This window comes from Capsicum annuum, chromosome 2, assembly GCF_002878395.1.
Source record: "Capsicum annuum cultivar UCD-10X-F1 chromosome 2, UCD10Xv1.1, whole genome shotgun sequence".
Lineage (NCBI taxonomy): Eukaryota > Viridiplantae > Streptophyta > Magnoliopsida > Solanales > Solanaceae > Capsicum > Capsicum annuum.
In genome coordinates this window covers 147,177,983-147,203,318 of record NC_061112.1, presented here as the reverse complement: position 1 = coordinate 147,203,318, position 25,336 = coordinate 147,177,983, and the positions used below count along the sequence as shown (strand labels likewise).

Here is a 25,336-nt window from a genome sequence, read left to right as displayed (position 1 = left end):
TACATACTTAAGTACACAAGGTGTAGGACAAAGGGGTTAAAAAGGGCCGGTCAACAACTCCCACTAGCTCACCAACAAGTGAAACAAATGTGGAAAAATGGGTTGTCAATACTTGTAAAATTAATCCATCCTAGTTTGTTTGTACTAATCTTTTTTTTGTTTTAATTAAACGTTTTGATCCTCTTTGAGCCACCATTTTTATTATTCCTTGGAAAACATTGACCTTTTGTGAACTCTTCTTTCATAGTCAAGTAAATATACCTACTTTTCGATACCTTTGACATTTTTGAGCCTTTGTAGGTAGACTGTTGTCACTCTTTCACTCTTTTTTTTTCAGTTGCAAAAGCTACCTTCACCTTCACTTTCCCCTCCATTGCACTAAAGCTATATTGGGAATGTTGGAATAACAGAACTTTGGAGCAAAAGTGAGCATCTGCTACTTATACTTTCAATTCTTGGTCAAAAGGGGCTGTCTTTTTTGTTGGCCATTTGCTACTTCTTGAGAGTGTGGACTGAGTTGAGTCTCTGCAAAAGCAAGGGGAGAAGTTGTTTTTTTTTTTTGTTGTTTCAAGCTGAGTTTTTTGACACCGGTTTGGGGACTTTAGGACCAGTGGGTCTGTTTCAACCTTCCAAAAATCTCATCTTTGAGAGTTTGCTGTTTGAAGTATGCAATGGTAAGTGTCCTCTGATCCAATTTTTGCTGCATTGGCCAAGAAAATTAGCTTCTTGATGGCTAATGGGTAGGCTTTTCATTCTCATTGAGTGAGCTGCAGATATGGATTTTGAAGGGTTTAGCACCAGTAAATTGCCTGATAAAAAAGTGACATCTTCTAAACACACTCGTTCTAAGAGGTAGCCTTTCTTGTCTTGTAATCTCTCTTTTTTCCTTCATTGCTTTTGGGGTTCTGCTTAACTGGAAATTATTGGGTACAAAAAAAAAAAAACCTCTAAATCACATCTGCGCAACTGTGTGTTTGCTTGACAAACTGGCAATTTTCTTGGTACCAATGTGAGCTCAGCATTACTGCCAAATTGGGAACTCTTTGTAGCAAGAGGGTGAAAGGGGAAAAGGGCTTTTTTGTATGACATGAACTATTGAATCTACCATCCAGTTTACAAAACGTTCTTGCCATTTTCTTCTTTTTCTTAAATCCTACTTCTTTAGTTCCTATGCATAAAGCAAGTTGTTTATTTGTGAAGTCTTTGGTGTAGTCCGGAATTTATCCGGTGGCTAAGTCTTTCCTATTTATGATTTTCTCGACTGTTGTCTTCTGTTTCATTCAATCTTGGCTTGTTATGTGGTTTCTGCAATGGCAGCTTCCCAGTTAAAGCAGGACCTGAGGAGAATATCCTGGACCATTCTGTAGAGGCCGCTAATCGACTGAAGTTGGTAAGGAAGCTTCCATCTTCTGATGTTAAAAGTAGCTCTAAAGCTATAATGTGACTGACATTTTGCAATACCAAAATGTTGGAAAAGTAAAATAAAAATTTAAACAGAATGGGTGATCTTCTACGTAGCCTCTTATGTTCCTTTTCCTTATCTGCAGTATCTCCAAAGCTTGCTTTCGCTATAGTCTTGTTTTCTGATATCTCTGTGATCCGATTTGCTACAAAGGCCTTACCAAGCTTTTGCAACTATCTGACAATAATTTTTATTTACATTAGGATACGAGGCACGGTAATGACTGTAACGTGAGCGAGAAGAAACAATCATCCTCGGCCGAAATTCAAAGTTCTCTGAGGCAAGAGGTAGCCTACCATAGATGACATATCTGTTCATGCTGGTGGATTGGATAGATTGATAATGTCTTTAATGGGTAAAACTATATCTTTCTACAGATAATGCAGCTGGAGAGAAGATTACATGATCAAGTTGCAGTTCGATGTGCTCTTGAGAAGGCATTAGGTTATAAATCTTCTTCTCAAGACTTCAATGAAGTGACCTCAATGCCTAAGGTACCTCCTTTTGCTCTGTGTTGTCTTAAAATGAACTATACTATTTGTATCTGTAGCATCCTCTTGATTCAAATAACGAAGTTCCTCACTTTAGTTGATATATTATATATTCGAGTTACTTCCAGTTTGAAGAAGTTGATTTTAGATATGTAATATGTACATATTATTAGATTTACATATACTCTCTGGGTGTGTGTAAATTTGGGAACTTCGCACATTTAAAACTCTTTGTGAAGCTGATTATAGTGCAAGGCTCAAATAGTTTATTGTCGTCGCTAGTTTCTGCTAGGCTTATGTTGGGTTCTTTCTTATTTCTTAATTGACTCGCAAACCTTCTCTGTCATATGTTGATTATGCACTTGTCCATTGATTCCAGCCAGCCACAGAACTGATTAGAGATATTGCAGTACTAGAGTTGGAAGTTGGGCATTTGGAACAGTATCTTCTCTCACTATACAGGAAAGCATTTGACCAACAAATCTCATCCTTGTCTCCTCCCACAAAAGATGATAAGCTAAAATCTCCTATAAGTACCCCAAGAAGGCGTCTTGATTTCTCCAATTCTGATGTGATGTTGAAAAGGGAAAAATCGTCTTCTAGAGTTGATAGTCAAGCAGAGTTAAATCCACGGAAAGAAAACAATAGCATGGAAGAAGACAAAATTAATGAATCTGGGGTTCATCGAAGCCATTCATCATTATCTCAACGTTCAGCTCTATCGAGCAGAGCTTCCCCACCAGAAGAGACACTAGGAAAAACATTGCGTGCTTGTCATTCTCAACCGTTATCTATGATGGAGGTAATTTTCATCAGAAGATGAATTCTGCACTTCCTTCTAATTTAGGGAACAAGTATTTTATATTTGCTTCTAGATATAAAATGTCTTAAGTGTGTATGGTTTGTTAACTCCATAGAGCAATTAACAGCTTAAAAAAACGAGTCTCTCTTTTATGGCTTCTATGCAGTTTGCGCAAAATGCTTCTTCAAATGTAATCAGTTTGGCAGAGCATCTGGGCACCCGTATCTCGGATCACATTCCAGATACACCAAATAAGCTGTCTGAGGATATGATAAAGTGCATGTGCACCATATATTGCAAGCTTGCTGATCCTCCACTGACAAATCCCGGTCTTTCATCGCCAACCTCATCCTTGTCTTCCATAAGTGCATTTTCTCCAAAAGACATATGGAGTCCAGGATTTAGGAATGATTCATCTTTTGATGTTCGGTTGGACAATCCTTTTCATGTGGAAGGGTTGAAGGACTTTAGCGGACCTTACAGCACTATGGTTGAAGTACAGTGCGTATATAGAGATACCCAGAAATTGGGTGATATTGAACCGATGTTACAGAACTTCAGGTGAGCACATTTGAGATTCAGGCACCTCATGACTTGTGGCATGAGTTTACCTTTTCTTAATGTACAGTGCTCATTGAGATGTCTATTGCAGGTCACTTATTTCTCGCCTAGAACAAATAGATCCACGAAAGTTGACTCATGAAGAGAAGATAGCATTCTGGATTAACATACATAATGCATTGGTGATGCATGTAAGGTTCCTCGTTAATTGGAGCATCGGTGTTGTAGTTTTAGAGTCTATGAAGTCAGTATCTACTTATCGGCTATAGCTAATGGGGAGTTCTATTATTTCTGTGCAGGCATATTTAGCTTATGGTATCCCCCAAAACAATGTGAAGAGAATATTTCTACTCTTGAAGGTTAGTAAACAAAACCTTTTTATTAGGCTAACAGATACTTGGTGGAGACGTTGTCTTACCATATTGCTTACTTCAGGCTGCCTATAATGTTGGAGGTCATGTAGTAAGTGCAGATACGATACAGAACTCCATCCTGGGATGTCGAATGTCCAGACCAGGACAGGTATACCTCATGAACTATTTTCTTGTTGGATGTCTATTTTAGGTTACGTACACATGCAACCGTTATTGCCTAAGCAACAACTCAATGAATTAATCATTCAACTACACCTTAAAACATATTTTCTCCTTGAAGTAGTATGTGCCAAGAGCTTTAGCATCTTTATTTACTTCTGTAGTCAAAATGTCCGTACTTCAGCCTAGTGCTTTTAGTTCTTGGCACATCTCTAGTTTTACTGGTCTTTGAGGATTTGATAATAGAAATGCTGATAAAGTTCATTCTGGATGCAGTGGCTTCGGCTGTTACTTTCTTCTAAAGGAAAATTCAAGACGGGTGATGACAGACAAACATACGCTATTGATCACCCAGAGCCCCTTCTGCATTTTGCACTCAGCTCAGGCAACCACTCAGATCCCGTGGTATTGGCCATAATATTCTCCTCACTATCTTCTCCATGAGCAAGTCATTAAACTACTGCTTTTGGTTTATCAAAAAGCTAGAAATATACATGAATTCCATCTAAAAATTCGTGAAGATATGCTCGACATCTACTCATTGGTGGTGAAGATAGTTACTCTTGCTATGCAAATGCGTCCCACATTTTAAAGAGAATTGAAAATAGTTATGATGTGGAGGCCAATTTCCGTAATTAAGTCTTGGCTAAGTTTTGGATCTTGTCATTGTTCTGATGCCAGCCTTGGCATAATATATAGAATCAGCTCTACACTAAAATATCTCTGGAGACTAGTTTTATTCTTTTCTTTTGAACTAAATGATAGCACCTGATGATCGATGATTAAAGTTGCTTGCCTAACGGGGTCAAATGTTTGTTTCAGGTTCGAGCCTATACGCCCAAGAGAGTATTTCAGGACCTGGAAGCCGCAAAAGAAGATTATATCAGGGCTACCTTTGGTGTGAAGAAGGATCAGAAAATAGTCTTGCCAAAAGTGGTGGAGTCCTTTGCTAAAGATTCTGGCCTTTGTCCTGCCGGTGTGATGGAGATGGTCCAGCAATCTTTACCGGATTCTCTTAGAAGGAGTATAAAGAAGATTCCACAGGGGAAGGGCCGCAAGAACATTGAATGGGTTCCACATAATTTTGCTTTCCGGTATCTTATAATGAAGGACCTGGTGAAATGATTGCTTTCAGGATATGTTTAAGCTTTTTAAAAAATCTGGTTGTTTATGTCATTTCTCTTTGAAAGGGGTCTCGATTTTTTTCCCATCCCTTCTGTATAAATGAATGATAGTTTGGGTTAGAATGGATGATGATCAAAGTTCTTGTAATTTTGTGTCTTTGTGGAAGTGCCCTCCATTCTTTGGCTATTTCCACTAGTGCAAAGCCTAGTTGTGTGCTAGAACAAGCAAATTCTGCGTTTCAATCGCGTACATAAATCTAATTCATATTCATTCCTCAGCTATCTTTGCATTTTAAAGTGATTATGTAACCTCTAGGGTCAAAAGGACAAAGTAAGCATATGTTAAAATAAAAAGCAATAGTTTTACATTTTGCAGAAAGTTGTAAATCATAAAAGTGGAGACTAGACTACCAAAGGTTTCTCTCCGATTACATTTCCGGGAGGATACCTTGTGAAAAGGGTCTCACGGTCTAAATTGGTCTCAAAATTTAGCTCATGACGCGATAAACTCATGTCCTCAACCAATCCGGGACACACTTGTCACGAGTTCTAGCCTTGGAAATAGTAACAATACAGTAAGGCTTCGTACAATACATCCTTGTGGAGGGGCCCTTCCCCGGCACCGGATTGCCCATAAAGTTGACTGATCATTTGTGCTAGTAACTAGTTATGGGAGCTGCGAATAGCAAACAAAAAGAGAAATGACATGCTTCTATTTCGACTTTTAATGGATAGGTGAAATCAATTTAGTCATGTGACATGCTTCTCCTACTAACTACTAGTTCAGTACACTAAACCAGACAACACCCCTGAAATCATTTGATTGCGAAGAGAAGTTGTCCCCTCCTTTTTCTAATGCCTATGCAGCAGCCTATTCACTCTCCAAATCTTCGATTTGCAGCTTCATCTATTAGTCCCACAGAGGAATACTTAAAATACAACATTCATTACTTATACAGAAGTGCAAAATTCATAGATAGACACATTGTAAATAAATTTTCATTTTTACTCGCCACTTTTGACATATTAAAAAAATACAATTTTTTATTACGAATCTGTGTGCTTTCCTCTGCTTTACATTCCTGCATTCCTGCTTTACTCTGTTTTATATTCCTTATGGGTGCCGTATCTATGTTATGTCATCTGCTTCTGTGCTGTACTATGTGTTTGTGTGATATCTCGTGAGTTGAGCCGGGGGTCTTTCGGAAACAACCTTTCTACTTCATCAGAGGTAGAGGTATGGACTGCGTACATCTTACCCCCCAGACCCCACTAAGTGGGAATACACTGGGTTTGTTGTTGTTGTTGTTGTTATCTTTGTATTAATTACTTATTCTCCAAATCATTACTCCCTCCGTTTTATTTTAGTTACCTTCTTTCTAAAAATATTTGTTTCAATTTAGTGTCTCATTTAGGGCTGCTTATCGGTTGGATAATTATGCTTAGCGGTTCGACTTATTGGTTGTCGATTTTTATTTTTTTGGCAATTAAAAGAAACTTTTTATTACCAAACAATTGTTGTTGTACAGTGTAAAGATACTACTATGGCATAGCAACCAAGCAGTAAGCAATTGGTTATCGGTTTTTAAATATACCAATCCGCTATCCACCCAATGAGATAACCGCTGGTTCGGTATCGGATTAGCAATTAACGGACGGTTATCGGATAGTGTAATGGATAAATTTAAGAGAGAATGAAATATCGAACGATTATTGGTAGTTCCTCCATTTCTTCACCAACTAAGTTGTTTGTATACTATGATTGATCTATTTATCAATCTTTTAGGCTTCTTGAGTTTTGTTCGTGTAGTTATTTAATAGGTTAAAACATCGAATCAAATAAGAATTTTCTTCTAGACCTAAAATGTATGTAGAAACATTTTTAATTACTGGATTGACAAAAAAAATTAAAACTTTAATATTATTTGAATTTTTATGTTTTATATCAAACTTTGTGGAGGACACATTTGGGTTGTTTCATTTTTATTGCTGTCTTTTGTGTTGTCAAGAATAATTTCATATTTTCTTTACATTTTAGGGAGTCTAACTGCACTTTATGGTTAGATGTCACCAAAAGTGGCATGTTACTTTCTAAAGTAAGAAGCGGATAGAATAATAAAAGGAGATTTATATGTTGAATTGAAAAAAAAGATACTTATATATCTAGGGATAAAAATATAATTATAATAATTCTTAATGGGTTAATGTTTTACCCGATAAGAAAATTGAGTAATCCGTCTCTGCACCAATAAGCCATTAATTATAAATTTTTTATCCATTCTCCAATCATTAATCCGATAACCCATTACCAATTAACCAATAAACTAATTTTGCGGTTGGGTTAACGGTTACGGTTCGATTTTGAACAGCCCTAGTCTCATTGATGAAATCAAGAGGATTTTAATATGTTCTTTCAATAATACCCTTATCATTAAATGACTAAACAAGTTGTATAAAGTAAAATTTATATTTTCTGAAAGCATAATTAATAGAGCTAATTTGGTAAAATACACCACTAATAAATATTTTTCTTAATGGTGTGCCAAGTTTATAGGGGTCAACTAATACGAAATGGAGGGAGTATTTTCCAATACATGTACTAAACATCAATTAATAGGAGGGATATATAATGGGGGTGCAAGTTAAAAAATGATAAATAATTTTGAATGGAAGGAGTAATATTTATTGTTTATTACAGTCTTTATGATTTTATTTTATTTTTAATTATGTCGTGCATAAAAAATATTGAATTCGTATGAGGCGTGCATTAATATGGTACATCCGCCTTTGGACTCAGGAAATCAGATGTTTATGCACTTACCCTTTAATCAGACCCAGGCCTTCTCTTACGTTGGACAATTTACCTTTGAAGCCCAATAGGCAAAGAACCCTTTCTGGCCCAATTTAATAAGTAGCGTCATTTGCGCTTGGTTTTGCCATATATAGCGAGATTTTATTTTCAGAAAAAAAAAAAAAAAGAGAGCACAATTTTAGGTTTAAAACGTAGCAAATTACACTGTATTTGTGTACATAGAATATCTTAATCTTATTGAAATCGCACAAATACAATTGGGCCAATACAATTTTAACTATATGCATGTGTTTCAATGCAGAAACTGGATGTATGTGAAGAAATCAATTGTATGTGACTGTGTGGTAAATTAGATTCAACGTACGTGTAGTGTATGAAAAAATCAATACCTAAAAAATATACGTTATACGCAGGGGCAGACCTACGTGTTAAGGTGGGGGTGCACGTGCACCCGTTAAGTTCGGAAAAAGGTATTGTACATGTATATACCTTAAAAAATTATTGCATATATTATGTGCAACCCTGGATCGAGTCCTATGGACTTTATTCTTTTGCTATTTTTTTGTTTTTAATTTTAACTACAAAAGCGTGGTAGCTGGGAATCGAACCTGTGATGTCTTGTTTAGAAACTGCACCCTTTACCATATTCTTTTGCTACTTTTTTGTTTTTAATTTCAACAACAAAAGTGTGGTAGCTGGGAATCGAACCTATAAGACATATTTAGCTTATATATTTATATTTTCGTCATTACTTACGTCTCTACCAACTAGTCAGTCATATACGACACTATTCCTCAGTCGTCATTTGAAGATTCTTGACCCTTTATATCAAGATGAGTCGTCATTGAAAGATTCTTGATCGGTTATGTCAAGATAATAGTGCACCCGTGCTTTTCAAATCCTGGGTTCGCCTCTGGTTATATGTATGTCCAGGGGCGGAGTTATCATATACCCAGGGTTCATCCGAATCTCCTTCGGTAAAAAATTGCACTATTTATAGTTGGTTAAAATTATTTTTTATGTATATATACAGTATATGTTAAACCTCCTCCGACTAGTTCGCGTGTGAACTTTCAAACCCCTTAATGAAAATCTTGGCTCCGCCACTGCGTATGTCATATGTGTATTTCAGGTGCCTATTGAGAAGTGGTAGAGGTTTTAGATATACAAATACATATATCTTGTATATATGCTAAAATCATATATAATATTGCTTTGTTTATAAATCTGTAAAAATACCACTATAAAAAGTAGGAGCAATAAGAGGAACGAACCAAACGGCTACGTCGGGTAACTTTCTCAATCCTTTATGTAGTCGAGGCATAATTTGACTTCCCAAAAAAGGTGATGATGATTTGTGATACTTTCTTTACTACTCTGTCCTTAATTTGATTTCTCAAAGAATTGAAATAAAATTCGACTAACATCATTATTATGCTCTCATAGAAATATCAAGCCAAACTTAATTCTCAGCTGCTTATTAATTCCGTATCAGCTTTAAAGTGATGCATATCAAAATCCAGGGGCCTTCATGTTCAGCGGCTGAAATGTACCTAGTTAATTTGGTTGCTTTGCTCTGCTCTGTCACCTGCAAAACTGCACCATACAAAGGCTCAACATCCTTGCTGCCATTAACTGCACCATCTTAATTAAGTTCAGCAGGCAAATCTCTTTGGCAGCGATAGGGGCATATTTGATCCTATGATATTACTTGGGACAAACTTAGCTAATAGACGAAAGTAGAGGGGGTGTTTTTTATGCTTTTTCCTTTTAAAAACTGTCTTAACTCATTAGGTTATTTTAGTTATTGTAATACATGTATTACTATTCGCGTTCTTATTCTGCATTATGTCCTACATAATTAATGCATATATAGGTTCATGCACAATTTATGCAGATGTTATTTATGCAAGCTAGAAAAATGACAGCCAAAAATTCCGTTGCTAATGTTGGATTTTATGTATGACATATCAAATTGGCAATCAAAACACTGTATTATTATTGCTAGACTTTATGCCGGTATAATCATATTTCATGTATGAAAGTTGAAACCAAACGGGCCCTAGTTGTACGAGTGCATTATAAGTATTAGAATAGAACCTTGCTAATCCTTGTATACTTTGAGTAAAACTCAGATGGTCCTGAAGATTAACCCGTCATTGGACAAGGAAGAAATCACAAATGACTTATAAATATTTAATCAGTGAAACAGGCGACGCTAAAAATGTAATCATGAAGACAGTTTTTATGTTGCAATATAAAGTTGGTGACTCGAGAAAGGGGAAAATGACAAGGGAGGTGTTGTTGTGAGGGGATGGGAGGCGTAGACAAATAACGATACATTTGAACTTGGACAAGACCAGCTTGCTGTTTGTTACGATACTATTGCAAGGAATGAGACTTGAATCCCATATCAGTTAATTGTGGAATTGATAGAGGGCTTATATATATCCTTAGGCTCTCTCATCTTAAAAGCTAGTTTTAGGGGTGCAGTTCTCCCAAGTAGTGGCGGAGCCAGGATTTTCGTTGAAGGGGTTCAAAAATATGTATACGAACTAGTTGAAGGGGGTTCAACATCTATTATATATGCATAAAAAATATTTTTAACCATTTAAAAATAGTATAAAAACAGTATAATTTTCCATCGAAGGAGGCTTAGATGAACCCTGAAGCAAAGGTGGCTCCGCCACTGCTCTTAAGGTTGTATCAAGGGTATCAGAGCCACATACTTCCCTTCGAGCCCTCCATGCCTTGGATGGTAATGCGGTACGGCAGTGTTTGCCCGAGGCTAGTAATGTCCAGCACACAGTCGTCCTGTCGAGGATTACAGATGCATGACATGGTGGTTTGTTATAATATTATTACAAGCAATAGGATTTGTGATGATTTGTTATGATATTATTGCAATTGATCATTTCTGGGTACGTGTTTTGGTTTTAGCAAATTGTTCATTGCTCAGTGGTCCAACCAAAGCCCCATGGTCCCCTTGCTCAGTCACAGTACTATTATTTTTAAATATAAAGGAGGATTCACAACAGTACACTAGTGGATGTTTAGTGATTATAATTCATGACAATGATGCAAATTTATATGACTATAGATTTTAAATTTTTATGTGGAGGCGGGAGTGGACCTAGAATAGAGTTTATATACGGGTTTGATCAGATTTAATAGGTTTAGTCTAAATGTCTTAAAAAAACCATTGAATATGTAAAATTAATAATTTAGCACCTAGTAACTCTAAAAAAATTACAATTCTGAGCTTATAAACTTCACCTCCTGACTAGAAGAAAACATACTGATTAATCTTTTATGTAGGTACAACTTAACCTAAAGTGGATCTGCACATATCTGGTGTTATTCACAATTTACAAACATGGCCAACTAATATAACAAGAAATTAAATTGGTTGAATAAATGGGACTTTTTAGGTGTGGGGATAAGGAAGGACCACCTTGTATTATTGAAGCTAACAGGCACATCATGGCAATTTATAAGTTTCTCAACAATTCAGCAAACATACTCTGATACAAATCTTCACATGGTCATTTCATTAATTCATTAATAGTAAGTTAGTAACCATTGAACTAATTTACCTTAAAAAGAAAAACCAAAGGGTACGACAAGACATGAAAAGTATTACAATTACTTACAACTTAGGAAGAAACAAGGGTGAAATAATTAAATGTGGCAAATGAAAAGGATGTTTGATCCTTTAGACGCACGCATTAATCTTGGGAGTTGGGACCCAACCAAAGAATATAATATTGCCTGTCGCCGTTATCTCCATTTCAAATTAATACTCCTATTTTAAGTGGTAGATAGCAAAAGGCCCTTATTAATTATTATTGATCGACTATATTATTTTGAAAAGATTTTAAGATGTCAATGAGATTATGATCAGGTTCTATGGTTACCACTTTCGAATGGATGTTATATATATCTCTATTTAATAAAAGTAGATATATTCACGATAAGCGTTAGGAACATTATTAGTATTTATTATTCATCGATCCCATCAAAGGTTCAAAAGTAGTTTGGCATTTTTGTCAAACATATAAGATAAGTGCTTGCTTTACTACTATTTTCATGAAATTAAAGAATTCCTCACTTTGTGACGGTCCACACATTTTTTGCGCAATCAATGCTTTTCGATTAAATAGATCGAATAATGCACTATCGGACTCCGTAATTTTATCGTTGTTCTTTGATTTTACTTTATTAATTTCATGTGGTACATAATCGAAAATATTACTTAGAAGACATAAGAAATTCATATTTTGAGAATGTAAATAGCTTAATTGTCTGACTATTTGAACATCCATCTTATTTGGTGAAGGTTCAGTTTTCACTTTGTAATTCTCTTTTCAGTTTTTCTACTGCCTACCCCAATTTTTTTTTTAAGAAAAAGCATTCTTACAGTTAGTTCTCAATACGATATGTATTACAAATAGAATAAATTAATTAAAACATCAAAATTCACAAACCTGCGTTACGTACTGAAAGCCAAAATGGCACTATGCATGCATAACTTCAATAACATGTGCAGAAGGGATTCACTGTCTTGTCTTCCACTCAAATAATAATCTATACATGGGTTCTAGAACCATCTAAAATAAACTATGTACTATTTATAAGATCAATTATATAAGCATTTAGTTTAGACGGTAAGATTCATAGCAACTAAATCTGAGATCTAATAAAATGTTATGTATGGTGGAAAACTGGAAATTCACATGTTGTGTTCGTTCAAAAGTTCACTGTTGCACTTGCACCACTTGTAATGGATTGAAGTGCTCAGACCTGCATTGGTATGGACCTATTGTATATATGGAAACAAAAACTTGCCATGAAATTATACAAAGTGCTATGCTCTAGATTTAACAGGGGTTTGAACATGCAATTTCATGATATCATAAATTTAAATCACTGTTTCGATATTTGAAATCTCGATTCCAAATCTCAAATTTTTCAAAAAGAAGGATTTGAGATTCCAAAATGTGATTTCAATTCTTTTTTAAAATACTATATAAAAAAAAAAAGATCCATTATTTTACATTTTACAAAAAATAAAAAATAAAAAAAAATCCTATGCTTGCTGTGAAGAGTAGGCAGTATCAACGTGAAATGAATTACTTAAAATTGTTTATTTGAAAGTTTATAATCTCAATCATTTATTTACAAAAGAAATATGAATATGCAATTTATTAATGTGGCGTCTTAGGATATAATAATATCTTATTTTTGAATTATGATTTGCTTATTTGATAAGATTGTATAAGAATTAGGAAAATTTTGATAGTTTTCACGAGATTTTCATATTTATGTAAAAAAAAATACAAAATACAAAATTCAAATACAACTTCAAATCAATCTAATTTGAGCAAACCTTAAGTAAAATTGCAAGGTGAAAACAAAAACCCAACTTTTACTCAACAACCCCATTTTAGAAACCCCATCTGCTTGAATTATGTGAAAGCATCGGATTCTCCAAGCTGGCTTTTAACCAAAGATTTGATGGTGATGTAATTATAATAGAGTTGAAGCATATCAACAGAAATTGGTCCAGTCTTAACCAATCACATTTGCTTATTTAAATTTCCTACCTATATATTAATTAGCCTCACTACCAATCTACCATTTTGCAAGCTGCTTTACTTATTATGGGAAAAGTTTCCCACTTTGTTTCATTTTTAACATATGTCTAATATATAGCATATATATGAACAATCCATTCGTTGAGTACATACAAGTCAAAAAAAAATAAAAAGTTGCCAACTAGTATGGGTAAAAAGACGTGTATTGTCGCATTGTTTGTTGGTCCCTCACTTGAAAGTTGAAATTACTATAATGTTTATGACAAGTCTTTTTTAATTAGAGGTAAATTTCCACATGATGATCAAAGGAACAAAACAAATATTAAATGTAGATAATGACTTTGACATGTTCCAGCTGTAAGAAAGTTAAGATTAGCTAGCTTGCTAAAGGCTAATTAAACACCAAGTGCATGTCAATTTATTCTCACCTATTATTTTGGCATAATAATTGTAACCATACCATAGAACTGTAATCACATAAATGAAGTCTTAAGAGGAGGGAGAGGGGTGTGTATGATCCTTTATGTTTTAAAGATAGAGATTGTTTTTCATAAATTTCTGATCAAGTAAAATATATCGAAAAATTAATAAGTATATTAAGAAAATACGAAGTCATGTTGAAATCAATGAAAAAAGAGAAAGCACAATAATTATAGTGGTATGGAGAAAGTAAAGTATTATTTTTCCCACAAGAATTTTTGCAAATACACATTTCATACAATATTTTTCTTTATTTGACCCCACAAATTGTTGCAATAATTCATCCCACTAATTTAGATTAAGTTTTTTTTAATTCCCTCATCAATAGCTAAGACTTAAGAACAGGGAACAATTAAACATAATTTAAGAACAAGAGGACTGGAGTGAGCTAGCTAGTTCCTGATCGACTTGCCATTCAAATCGTTAATCGGAGTTTCTTTTTTTAAACATTCAACTATTCCTTCACAATATATAGATTAGTTTAACATGGTTCAAAACATTCAAATTTTTACTTTGTTAGCTAATTATGTAATATATTTTTATAATATAATCCTTGTAATATCTGTTATGTCTAGAATTCATGTGCTACGAACTGAAGAAGTCAAAACAACGAAATCTGACCTTAGCAATGTTGGTTTGTCCTTGGCAATAAGATCTTTTTCTCCTATTATTTTCATTTTAAATTTTTTAATTCATATGCGCTAATAATGTCGAGGTATCTGAATAATCGATCATCGATAAGAAATACGTATAAAACCAGTCAAGAGGTTTGCCTAGAAACAATAGGATCTGTTTGAAAGGCTACATAATTAATGAAATATAATTAAATTAGTTACATAATTTGATATATGTGTTTGATAATTATCAAATGATTTTTAAATTTGTTCCTTTTCATTTTTAATCTTATACATATATTAACCCCACATTAAAACTTACTTATATATTCATCTGAAGAAGTTTATGTAAATTTTAATAATAATTACTTAAAATTTTAAAAGTTCAAACTTTAATTATATTTGTGAAACTGAATATGATATTGAAGTATTATATACAATTTAGTAATTGCATTGTGGTTTCGAAAACAGACCCTAAACTATGATTGTTTTTATTTGACAAATAACTTTAGCTTGTTCTACTCATTATTGCAGATATATAGAGTTATTTTTCTACAAAACGATGATATAAGAAGAATTTAAATTCTATTATCATTGGTCCCATTTGAAAATGATTTGAAGCTGAAGTTTTGTTTGGACATATAATTTTAATATTTTAAATAGTATTTTTTCATAGGCATAAAAATTTCATATATTATGAAAACGATCAAAATTTCTTATAGTCTTATATAATCCAACCAAATAAGCAAATTATAGTTCAGAAATAAGATACAAAAATTTCTTAATCAAATAATCACACATCTTCATGTTTGTTTTATAAATAAATGTTTGCGAATACAAGATATACATAATTATATAAAAATTCACTGATCAATATTAACAGTAACTAGTTGATGTTTAATTTAATCATTTCATATGATATGGATAATTTCTTCACTCCGAACATAAGACTTTTTTTTTTCAAAATTTAAAGTGATGATTTTTTTCATCAAATATAAACTCACAAGCCAAGTGTTGTATTTAAATAAAATTAAAATCACTATTTGAAATTCCATGCATCTGTTTCGGAGATTTTGATTTGAATATAGTCTTAAATTGCATGTCCTAACATTGATTTAAAATCATTATCTCAAATCACACCTCCAAACATCTATAGTTAGTGCAAATTTTAAACACTCCAATAACTTGTTATTTATTCATTTTAATCTATGCTCGTCGTCGTCACTATGATAAGTGGCGTAAGTAAGAAATTTTTGAAGACGCCACCCTTTGTCTTCATCACCTTTAGATCTAAATAATGTCTTAATATAAACATTATACTAATAAGCATTACTTGAGAGAAAAAATGTTAAAGTTGTAGGAATTAATGATAAATCATGATTTGAATCCAACATTCCTTTATCAAACTCATGGAGCTAGAGGTAAAATTGTGAATTAAAGTACTTGATCATATGGCCGATATAGACCCTACCATATTCTAAAAAGGGAAAAAATAGATGCCGAATTTTGAACCACCCACTAATCATAGAGCAGATCTTGAATATTAACCTCAACTAACTTTCTACCATATTCACAAAAATAGAAAAAAATAAAATGAACAGTCTGTTCAACTTTCCCCACAAATGAAAAAAAAAAAAAAAAAAAAACTTAACTCTATTCCGGTATTGAACTTAACCTCGCCGTAAACTTTCCCCCTCTCCTACCACTACCACCACCACTACTACTCCTTGCTCTTCTCAACTCCGCCGCCGTTGAACCATTATTATTATTATTATCATCTCCACCTTTCACCTTTTCCACCAAAAATTCAGAGGTTTTACGACGACAACCGTATTTCTCAGTACCACAATTGTTCAATGCAGAACTAGCTTTAACAGCTAATGCTGCCATTTCCTCAGCTTTAAGTCTACGTTTCAAATTGCTCAATGGTAAAGCAAAGTAGAGTTGACCAGGTTGAAGCTCTTCATCAGCACTGATAGCGGAAACGACGTTTCCGAAATCCATTTCGTCGGAATTACATATGAATATTGACGGATCTTTTTGTAAAAGGTATGATGCTTTTACTGGATATGGAAACTCCTGTAATCTTCCGTCTTGTAGAATCAATTTCGCTGTAGCGATTGATGTTGATTCACATGAACTGCAAATTCCCATTTTTTGCTAGATCGGATTTAGACTCAGTGAGTTGTGACTCGGTTGGTGAGTAGAGAGGGAAGAAAACTTGTTAGAGAAGACTTAATGGAGAGAAAATAGGGAGAATGGAAGGTATAAATAAGGGGTGATAATGAAATTGCACTCTTTCTCTCTCTCGAGTAATGAACCACCAAGCCACCTCAGCATTTTTAGTACTATTGAAAAAGGAAATTGGTAACTAACCAAAAATAAATATTTAGATTTACTTGCCTTAAAATAAAAATATTTACTTTAATTGGCTTTATATTAAAAATAATACATTTTATTTACTTGATTTTTATATTAAAATAATTTTTTTATTTTACATTTTCCTTATATCAAAAATAAATTGCAATTTTTAAAAAATTTAAGAGAGTTTTATTACTTTTATCCCTAGTACTCTTAGTATTAAGTAGCTATATACATTAAAAATTATTTAGAATTTTAAATGTCATTAATAAGATTGATTTAGTAAAATACAGTTTAAATTAAAATTTTCTTTAAAAACATACTTTTTTCAATTTGCTTTTACTTGTCGTTATTTGAATTGACACACTTATTAAAAAAATAATTAATAATATAACTATCTTATCATAGTACTTTTATAAATGAGGTTTATATTATGTCTTGAAATTAATTAAGAGAAAAAATAATTAATGTAACAAATAAAATAAAATAATTTTTTTTTATATGTTAAAAATAATAAGTAAAAATAAAAATTTAATTAAAAAATTAGTAAAACGTAAAAGTTAATTGTGGGAGTATCAAATTAAGAGGGAGAGAGTAATAAAGAGGTGAGTTAATCACAACAGTTGTGTGATGGTTCAGCACCTCACCTTTAAGTAAGAGGTTGGAGGTTCGATCTCCATCTTTGGTGAATGAAAAAAAAATTTGTGGTCAATTTTCTGTTGTTTAGTGCGCTGAAAATAGAAATAGAGGATTAATCTCATGGTTGTCGGCCTAAAAAATAGCTTGAGAAATAAAAAAAAAATAAAGAGGTGAGTTTGAATTTTTGATATTTTAGGAGTTTGTTATTTGGCATGATAGCAAGGAGCATAGGGCACTGCATTGCCAACCTGTAAACTTATGGTTGACAGGTTGTATAAGGGAGAGTATTTCTCCTTTTTAATTCTACCCCTATTCTCTCATTGAAATTACATAATTAGGGACTCTCTATTTTTGACCTCGTGTCATTTTCCTTGCTCATTTCAGCAGGTATTATCATTTATCATACTGTTAAATGAAATATTTAGAAACTAGTTTTACTATACTCCAAGACCAGATTTAACTTTTGTTTTTATATTTAAAAATTTATACTTGTAAGATGGATAAGACGGATGTTTCAAATTAAGCCATTGGAATGAAATGATTTTCAATAAAGAGCACTTCCTTATTAACGGTTTTACGTGACATAGATTTAAATTAGTTAGGTTAATGTGTTTTAGATATTAATCGAAGGTTATACAAAAAAAAAAGTCTTTTCTTCTAGATACTACTAATATGCATTATACAAATTTAAATTAGTTTGGCCGTAAATAAAAGTTTTTAGATACCATTATTTGTTTTCATTGTACATTTTATTTTACATTAAAAAAAAGCATTGAAATTCTCTTACTGCCTTATTTGGGCAATCAAACAAACCTAAATTCACATGATTGGAGTGTTAGTATTCTATCCACATTGATTCAAGTGGCATAGACGTAGTAATCAAACTAGCTAGTAGTAAGATAAAGTTAAAAGAATTGTCATATAGCGAGAAGTATTTTTTCAATTTTAATTAACATTGAGTTAGAATTTGAAATGTGAGTGTAAAATCACTTATGTTTCACCTCTTATATGAAAATTTTCAACATAAATTTTAAACTAATCAGATATTAATTCAAATATCGAATATCAAATAAGAAATTGAAAAAGAAAAGTAAACGGGGTACGGTCAATACGTACACTAGGGAGAGGAATCACGAGAGATTAATAAAGGGATCGAGAAGAAACTTTTCGTAAGATTTGGACGACGAAAGAGAGTAGAATTAAAAACAGGACGGTAACATCTAACAACCACCAATTTATTGAATAATATATCTGCAGGTGCTTTGATAAGGCAAATTAAACCTTATCTGTAGAAGTAGTGTTGTGGCCTAGTCACCAATGAAATAAGCGAGAATCATGAAGTCTCAGATTTAAATTTCAGTACTAATAAATAGAAGTATGAGATAATTTCTTTCTGTTTTTCATAGTCTTGATATCTATTGCTGATGGAAAATAGCAAGGTCCATCAATAGTGTGGCCTAAATCTTCAATGAAATAAGTGAGAATCATAAGATATCAGGTTTAAATTTCAATATTAGAAACAAAAGTACTAGGTAATTTCTTTCTATTTGTCCTAATCTTGCTATCTATTACCGGTGAAAAGTAGTTTATACCTTGTGAAATTAGTTGAGATGCATGCAAGCTGACCTGAACATCATGATTATTATTATTATTTTTTTTAGAAAAAAAGAAAGTAGCAAGGGAAGGTTCTTAGTTCTTACTGGGATGATTACAAACCGATCAATGGACGAGGAACCTGTGCCTCTTGATAGTGATATTTGGACTGTAATGCAATATTTCAAACACACCACATCATGACGCTTTTCCCTTTTCCTTACCGTTTTAATTACTTTTTTGGCAAATTGGCCATACTTTATATTACTCCTACATGCATGTTACTTGCAACGAATTTTTTCACTACCAACACCTAAAGGTTATCGCGATAGCGATAGCTATAGCTTATCCTGATTACCATGAATGAAGAATACAACGATATAAAGTATCTTTGAACTGATTATCATATACGCGTTGTTAATTAGTCGATGTATTTCACATCCTCATCGCTACAATAAATGCATGGTATGTATTTCTATCATTTTATTATTCAATAATATATATGCAGCATAATTTTGTTCTATACGTACTCATAGTAAATTACTATTAATTATTCTTAATTGGATATTGTGTTCAACTACATTAATAAGTGGAATGATGATCAGCAATGACCCGTGTGGTGACAATTTTTACGCGAAGTTTTGAACTATATATATATATATATATATATATATATTTATTTATTTAACCGGATAAGTTCTCAAGGAAAAATATGTATACTTTGAATGTGTTTGGTACGAGTTTTAATTCTTTTCATATTTGGTGTCAAAAATAATTTAAAAAATATATTCTTTAAGAAAACAAGTTACCAAAAAAAAAGGCTAGTTACCATCCAAATAAAAGTAGGAAAAAACAAGTTTATAAGTGACAATTCAAGTTCATTATCTCCTTCCCACCTACTCAACATCCCCAATTGCCATTTATTGACCATCCTACCCCCCACTTCCTCCCAACCCCATCCAGCGCATATAGTATATTTTTTTACTTACTTATCAAATGGTAAAAAATAAATATCTTCTGTTACAAAAACATTTCCATCATGCCAAACACTCCGTACCCTTTATTTCAATCGTGAAAATACTTAGGGGCAGAGATGAAATTACGCGAGAATGAGAAGGGTAATACAGGGAAGAAGAAAAAAAAGAGGGGACGTGGCAAGACGAAGAAGACACAGAGAGGGAGGAAGAAAAATACACGTGGAAATGAAGCAAGATTGGAGAGTGGAGAGGCTTTGATATATAGAATACAACCAACAACCCGACAACAACTTACGTCTAATGATCTGTTCTTTTGTTGTGTTTGAATACTTCTTCCAACAAAAACAAAATAATATCACTCTCCCATCACCTTTATTTCTCTTCTTTGTTTTCTTCCCCTTTTTTTAATTTCACTTCTATTTCCTTGCACCTTGGAAATATATATATATATAATATATTATACCCTTCTTAATTATTTTAATTTTCTGTCTCGTAGTTTCTGTTTTCTTCTCTCTTTTTTTATGTTCCAATTATTGTGTTCTTATGACTTGACTTGGCATGCATGTCACTGGAAGAAGATTTGATCTAAAATCCTATTGGTCACCAAAGGCGGATGCATAAACATTATAGAACCTTTTTATAGAATTATCGAACTTACGGACTTAAAGTGCAAATGCTATTAGTTTTACATAAAAACATATATTTTTTCTATATTGATATTGAGTTTGGTTGAGTCATTACAAACATGTATATTGCTATCAGCATCTATTAATAGACAATATATAATCAACTTTCGTACGTATTTTGAATTTTGTCATATAAAATAGAACAAATAGAGTATCAGTCAATTCTGATTAAAACCAAACTTTACAATATATATTTCCTCCCCTTATTTTTAGTTGTATTTTTCTTAGAGTTAATTTTTCTAATCTTTAATGTTAAATTAAATTAGATTAATTTAATATTTTAAAATTAAAATTTAGATATTTATAAATTATATAAAAAAATTATAAATTATAATTTTTCTTATATTAATATAATAAAAAATTAAATTTTAAAATAGTGGCCAAAGTTTATAAATATTTTACTATTAAAAAATAAACTATCACAACTAAAAAACACAAATATGTACATATATATGTGTTATATACACATAGGAAACAACAAGCTGAAACTGAACTCATATATTGGTTTTCCCAATGCTAGTAAAGACGAAAATAAACTTACACAAAATAAAAGCCAGTACTAATTTCATTTGGGTTGACTTGGGTCAATTTAAAAACCAAAATACCATGTAGTAGTATTGTTCAAGTTCAAGAATATTATAAAAAAGAAAAGGGTCACTTTTCATCTTTGTCCTTCATGTTTAAGAAACACATTCCTAGTGCACATTTAAAAAGAGATTCGTTTGTCTTTTTTCCTTTCCTCTTCATGCTTAAGAAATACTTTTCTCCTTTAAAGTTGGTTGGCCTCATTTGGATTAAGGTTAACATCAAATTTAGGTAAGAAAGATCATGCCAACTCTTATAAGAATATTTTGTTAAAGTGAAAATGAACATTTGTGTGTTATATGGTATGAAAAAAGTGCTAAAATATTCTTGGACGGACTAAGAAAAGTACAGATTGAAGGAATTGAGATAACGAAAATACTTTTTATATTTTAATTTATATGTCGCACAATTTTACGGTGTTTCAGTAAATTTAAAATATTCTTTAGATATTTATAAAAATTAATTTAGTGCACGTACTTTGCACGTATGCATCACGTTAATTATAATCTTTAAATTTATTAACTAAAAAGAATAATAAAAGATTTAAAAAAAAAAAGACAATGAATACAAAAAGAGACTTGAATCAAAATTAAAAGAAGAAGAAAAGCAGAAATAGAAGGAGAGAAACATATTTTTGTTGTAATGTTTGATCAATATATTACTTAAACGGGATTGTAGAAATTCTTTTTTCACATAAGATAAAAATTTAATTAATTTAGAAGTGTTAATTAATTTATTTTTATATATGTATAAATAAAATTTACGTGAAAGTAAAAACTTCACACAAACAGTTAAGTATTACTATTTTTTTGGAACTACACAACATTTTTAATAAAAATTTGAAGAAAGTAACATAAAAATTTGTAGTTTATACGAAAAAAAATATATCAAACTTTGATTTGGACTCCATGTACCTTCCATAAATAGTATTTGATGTGGAATTAATAGTATTTTTCCTAGTTTCGTAGTCCTTATTAATTTTAAGTTCTTAAATATTATTATAATAATTAAAAATTTGAGGAAAAAAACTAATTTATTATTTTATCTATTGCGGATTGTTTTAATGAAGGATAAAAGCTTAAATCACTTTTTTAAGTACAATATAGATGTAGATGTAGATAAATCGCTTCATTAAGAATACAATAAAAAAACTAGACAATGTACTATAAAAAAAAAACTATAAAAGGAAATATATCATATAATTAGGACCAAAGACACTTCATTTGTAGCTTTTAGCTTCTTCTCTTTACTTATTAATATTCACATCTTTCCTAACTTTGTACGTTTAATTAATTTATTGCAATATAGATTCGAGAATTTCTCTTTTGGCCCCATAAACTCAAAAGAAAATTGAATCAAAGAGATCCCAAAGATTGAAAATGTGATTTCCTAATAATTAGTGTCATAGAGTAAGTTAAGGCTATGTAGTTTCCATCCACATACCTCAGCCACCAAAACAGTTCATAGATACAGAAGAAAATCATCTACACTATGCATAATTAGTCCAATACCTATTCACTTTTTTAGGTCCCCATTTCGTAGAAGTGACAAATTCCACATGGTTTTGCCTCTTTGATATTTAGACTTTTAATCCTCTTCTCCCACCAACTCTAGCCCCCACAAACCCACCGTCACCAACAAGAAAATAAATATGTAAAACAAATACTAGGAACAATTGGAAAGTGGCTGGTTGAGGATCGATTATTAGTTGAGTGTTTGTTTTTTGGTAATGGTTGAGGCTAGATATTATTGAGGAAAGGGTTATTCATTTTTTGAATCGCCTGAGCTAATAAATAAGCGGGCCGGGTTAATAATCAGTGTTAACTTGAGTGGGTTAGACAGATCATATTTTTATGGACTAATTTTATCATCTCTAGTTAAAGCTATATATCCGTTGGAAAGTGAAATGCTCACGTCAGTGCATTCTGTGTATGTTGATAAAATGGTACTTCCGTACAAGGAAAACCTTGACGTAACTGGTAAAATTGTTGCGACGTGATTAGGAGGTCACTGGTTCGAGCTGTGATGAAGACAACCTCTTGCAAGTACAATAGATCCTCGTGGTTTAACCCTTCCTCGAACCCCGCACATAGAGGAAGGTAAGTACTTTTCGAGCTCGTACAGATTTTAAGTATAAAATATTGAGTTGATCTAATCCAATTCTAACTTGAAAATAATTCTAATTGAGTTTAAAAAAAAGTGACAACTTATAGATAGCAAGTGGACTATTTCCTAACTGTGATGCCCACTGAGAAAGAAACCATGCACAGTACACAGCTTGTCAAGGGAGACTAAAGATTGAAATCTAAGAACATGACACCAAATCAACTCAGTATAATTGGTTCATAGACATTCAACCTGTATAGTATATATCATTTGCATGTCAATGTGATGCTTGTATTATTTTAATTTGCCGGAGCCGATATAATTTTATTTTTTGGGTGACAAGTACTGAATGATGCAATGCACGTGGATCCTCATCGAGTTGTCTATTAAATTTGTCTTTAGATTTGATGAAGCTGCATGTCTTCGAATCTACTAGTATTTGACAACACAAATTTAGTAGTAAGAAATATAGTACAACTATGGATTTAAAGCTGAGAGTATATGAGAAATAACGTAACGTCTCTAGATCTGATAGAAGTAAGGTTTGCATCTAACCACCGACTTCATTCATGGGAATCCAAGGGCTTAACTTATATGGTATGTCAAAGGATGGTAAATCGAATACCCTTTCGATGAAAAATTATACTATGTGGACAAGTCAAATGTTACCTTTCATACATATATACTAAACTTCGAAAATATCCTTGAACAACTTTATCAATATTCCTGATTTCGCCAGTGAGATTATCTTGTATAACAATATATGTTATTGTTGTTGCGTTTCCACTACAATAATAACGATATATGTGTATATGCCTTTGTTAGAGAGTATATAATTTAAATTTAGATTAATAAAAGCTGGCATTCACCAACTGAAAAGGGAGAAAGAAGGCAGCAACCGGCAAAATTACACTTTCTGTATTATTAACTTATCCATTGAATTAGCAGTACTTGTTTGAGATGATTAATTTTGAGTGGGCCTTAATGACAGCCCATTCTATATTTATGATTTCTTCTCAAGTTATGAGAATAATGCAGACAATTTAATAATGTAGAGAATTTAAGTTTGAATATTATATACTATAATGAATCTTCTCCATTATTCTCATTGGCCCAGCTAGTGGTAGACCCAGGATTTAGAGGACATGGGCGCTTTGAAAGTTAGAACATGTAAATTGATGTCCGAAGCTTTAAATTTCTGCTTGAAAATTAAAGCGCCTAACAATCTTCTTGATTTACTAGGTGTTTTTCTAAATCTTATACTAATTTTTATATAATTATATCTAATCTACTCAAATTTAACGGATATCGTAACACCAAAAAATGATCATAGCTCCGCACTCGGCCCAGCTATAGTGTATTCGTCTTCAAATTACTTGACTTGATATCTATAAATATTTGTCACAAATTAATGTGTCATTTGAAATGGAGTATATATTTGCTTTGAGAAAGGATTTGCTTCTCCCTCTTGCAAAAGACTTTTTTTTTTTTGTTTTCCATCCGGTGTTTGGTATCTACATTTGAGCCCCGACTAATCCGGATCGCACGTTGCAGGGGCCATTAAAAGGGTAGCGCTCCCAACAGAATTTTCTCCATATCCAAGGCTCGAACCCGAGATTTCTAATTAAAAGCAAAGCAGTTCAACTAGTGCACCACAACCCATGTTATCCCTTGCAAAAGACTTATCTAAAAGTAGATGTCCTCTAAATCAATTTTAAACTATGAATGAATGCATTAATTATGTTAATACAAAATCATGATTTGTAGATACGGTATCTATTTGTTTATTTGTGCAAAAAAGCAAAGAATGGTGAGTTTTTAAATTTAATAGTTATCTATGTATTTCGTAGTTGTTCTTTTCTTTTGCGCCAAATAAGAATTCATTAGTGCATCTTTAATTATAATAATGGAGA

The 25,336-nt window shown here is 32.4% G+C and overlaps 2 protein-coding genes across 2 annotated transcripts; one reads left to right on the top strand and one right to left on the bottom strand.

The window, feature by feature from the left end:
* Positions 1–49: 49 nt before the first annotated feature.
* LOC107860365 lies at positions 50–5,251 on the top strand. The gene is made up of 12 exons (XM_016705693.2): positions 50–674; positions 774–852; positions 1,318–1,390; positions 1,666–1,749; positions 1,840–1,956; positions 2,333–2,755; positions 2,922–3,316; positions 3,408–3,507; positions 3,616–3,675; positions 3,752–3,838; positions 4,126–4,254; positions 4,672–5,251. Exons 2-12 carry the CDS (start codon positions 776–778, stop codon positions 4,972–4,974), a joined length of 1,848 nt encoding a protein of 615 aa, XP_016561179.1. The 5' UTR covers positions 50–674; positions 774–775; the 3' UTR covers positions 4,975–5,251.
* A 10,571-nt stretch (positions 5,252–15,822) lies between these two features.
* On the bottom strand, positions 15,823–16,729 carry LOC107861408. The gene has a single exon (XM_016706745.2). The coding sequence runs from the start codon at positions 16,628–16,630 to the stop codon at positions 16,130–16,132; it is 501 nt and encodes a 166-aa protein (XP_016562231.1). The 5' UTR covers positions 16,631–16,729; the 3' UTR covers positions 15,823–16,129.
* Positions 16,730–25,336: the final 8,607 nt, after the last annotated feature.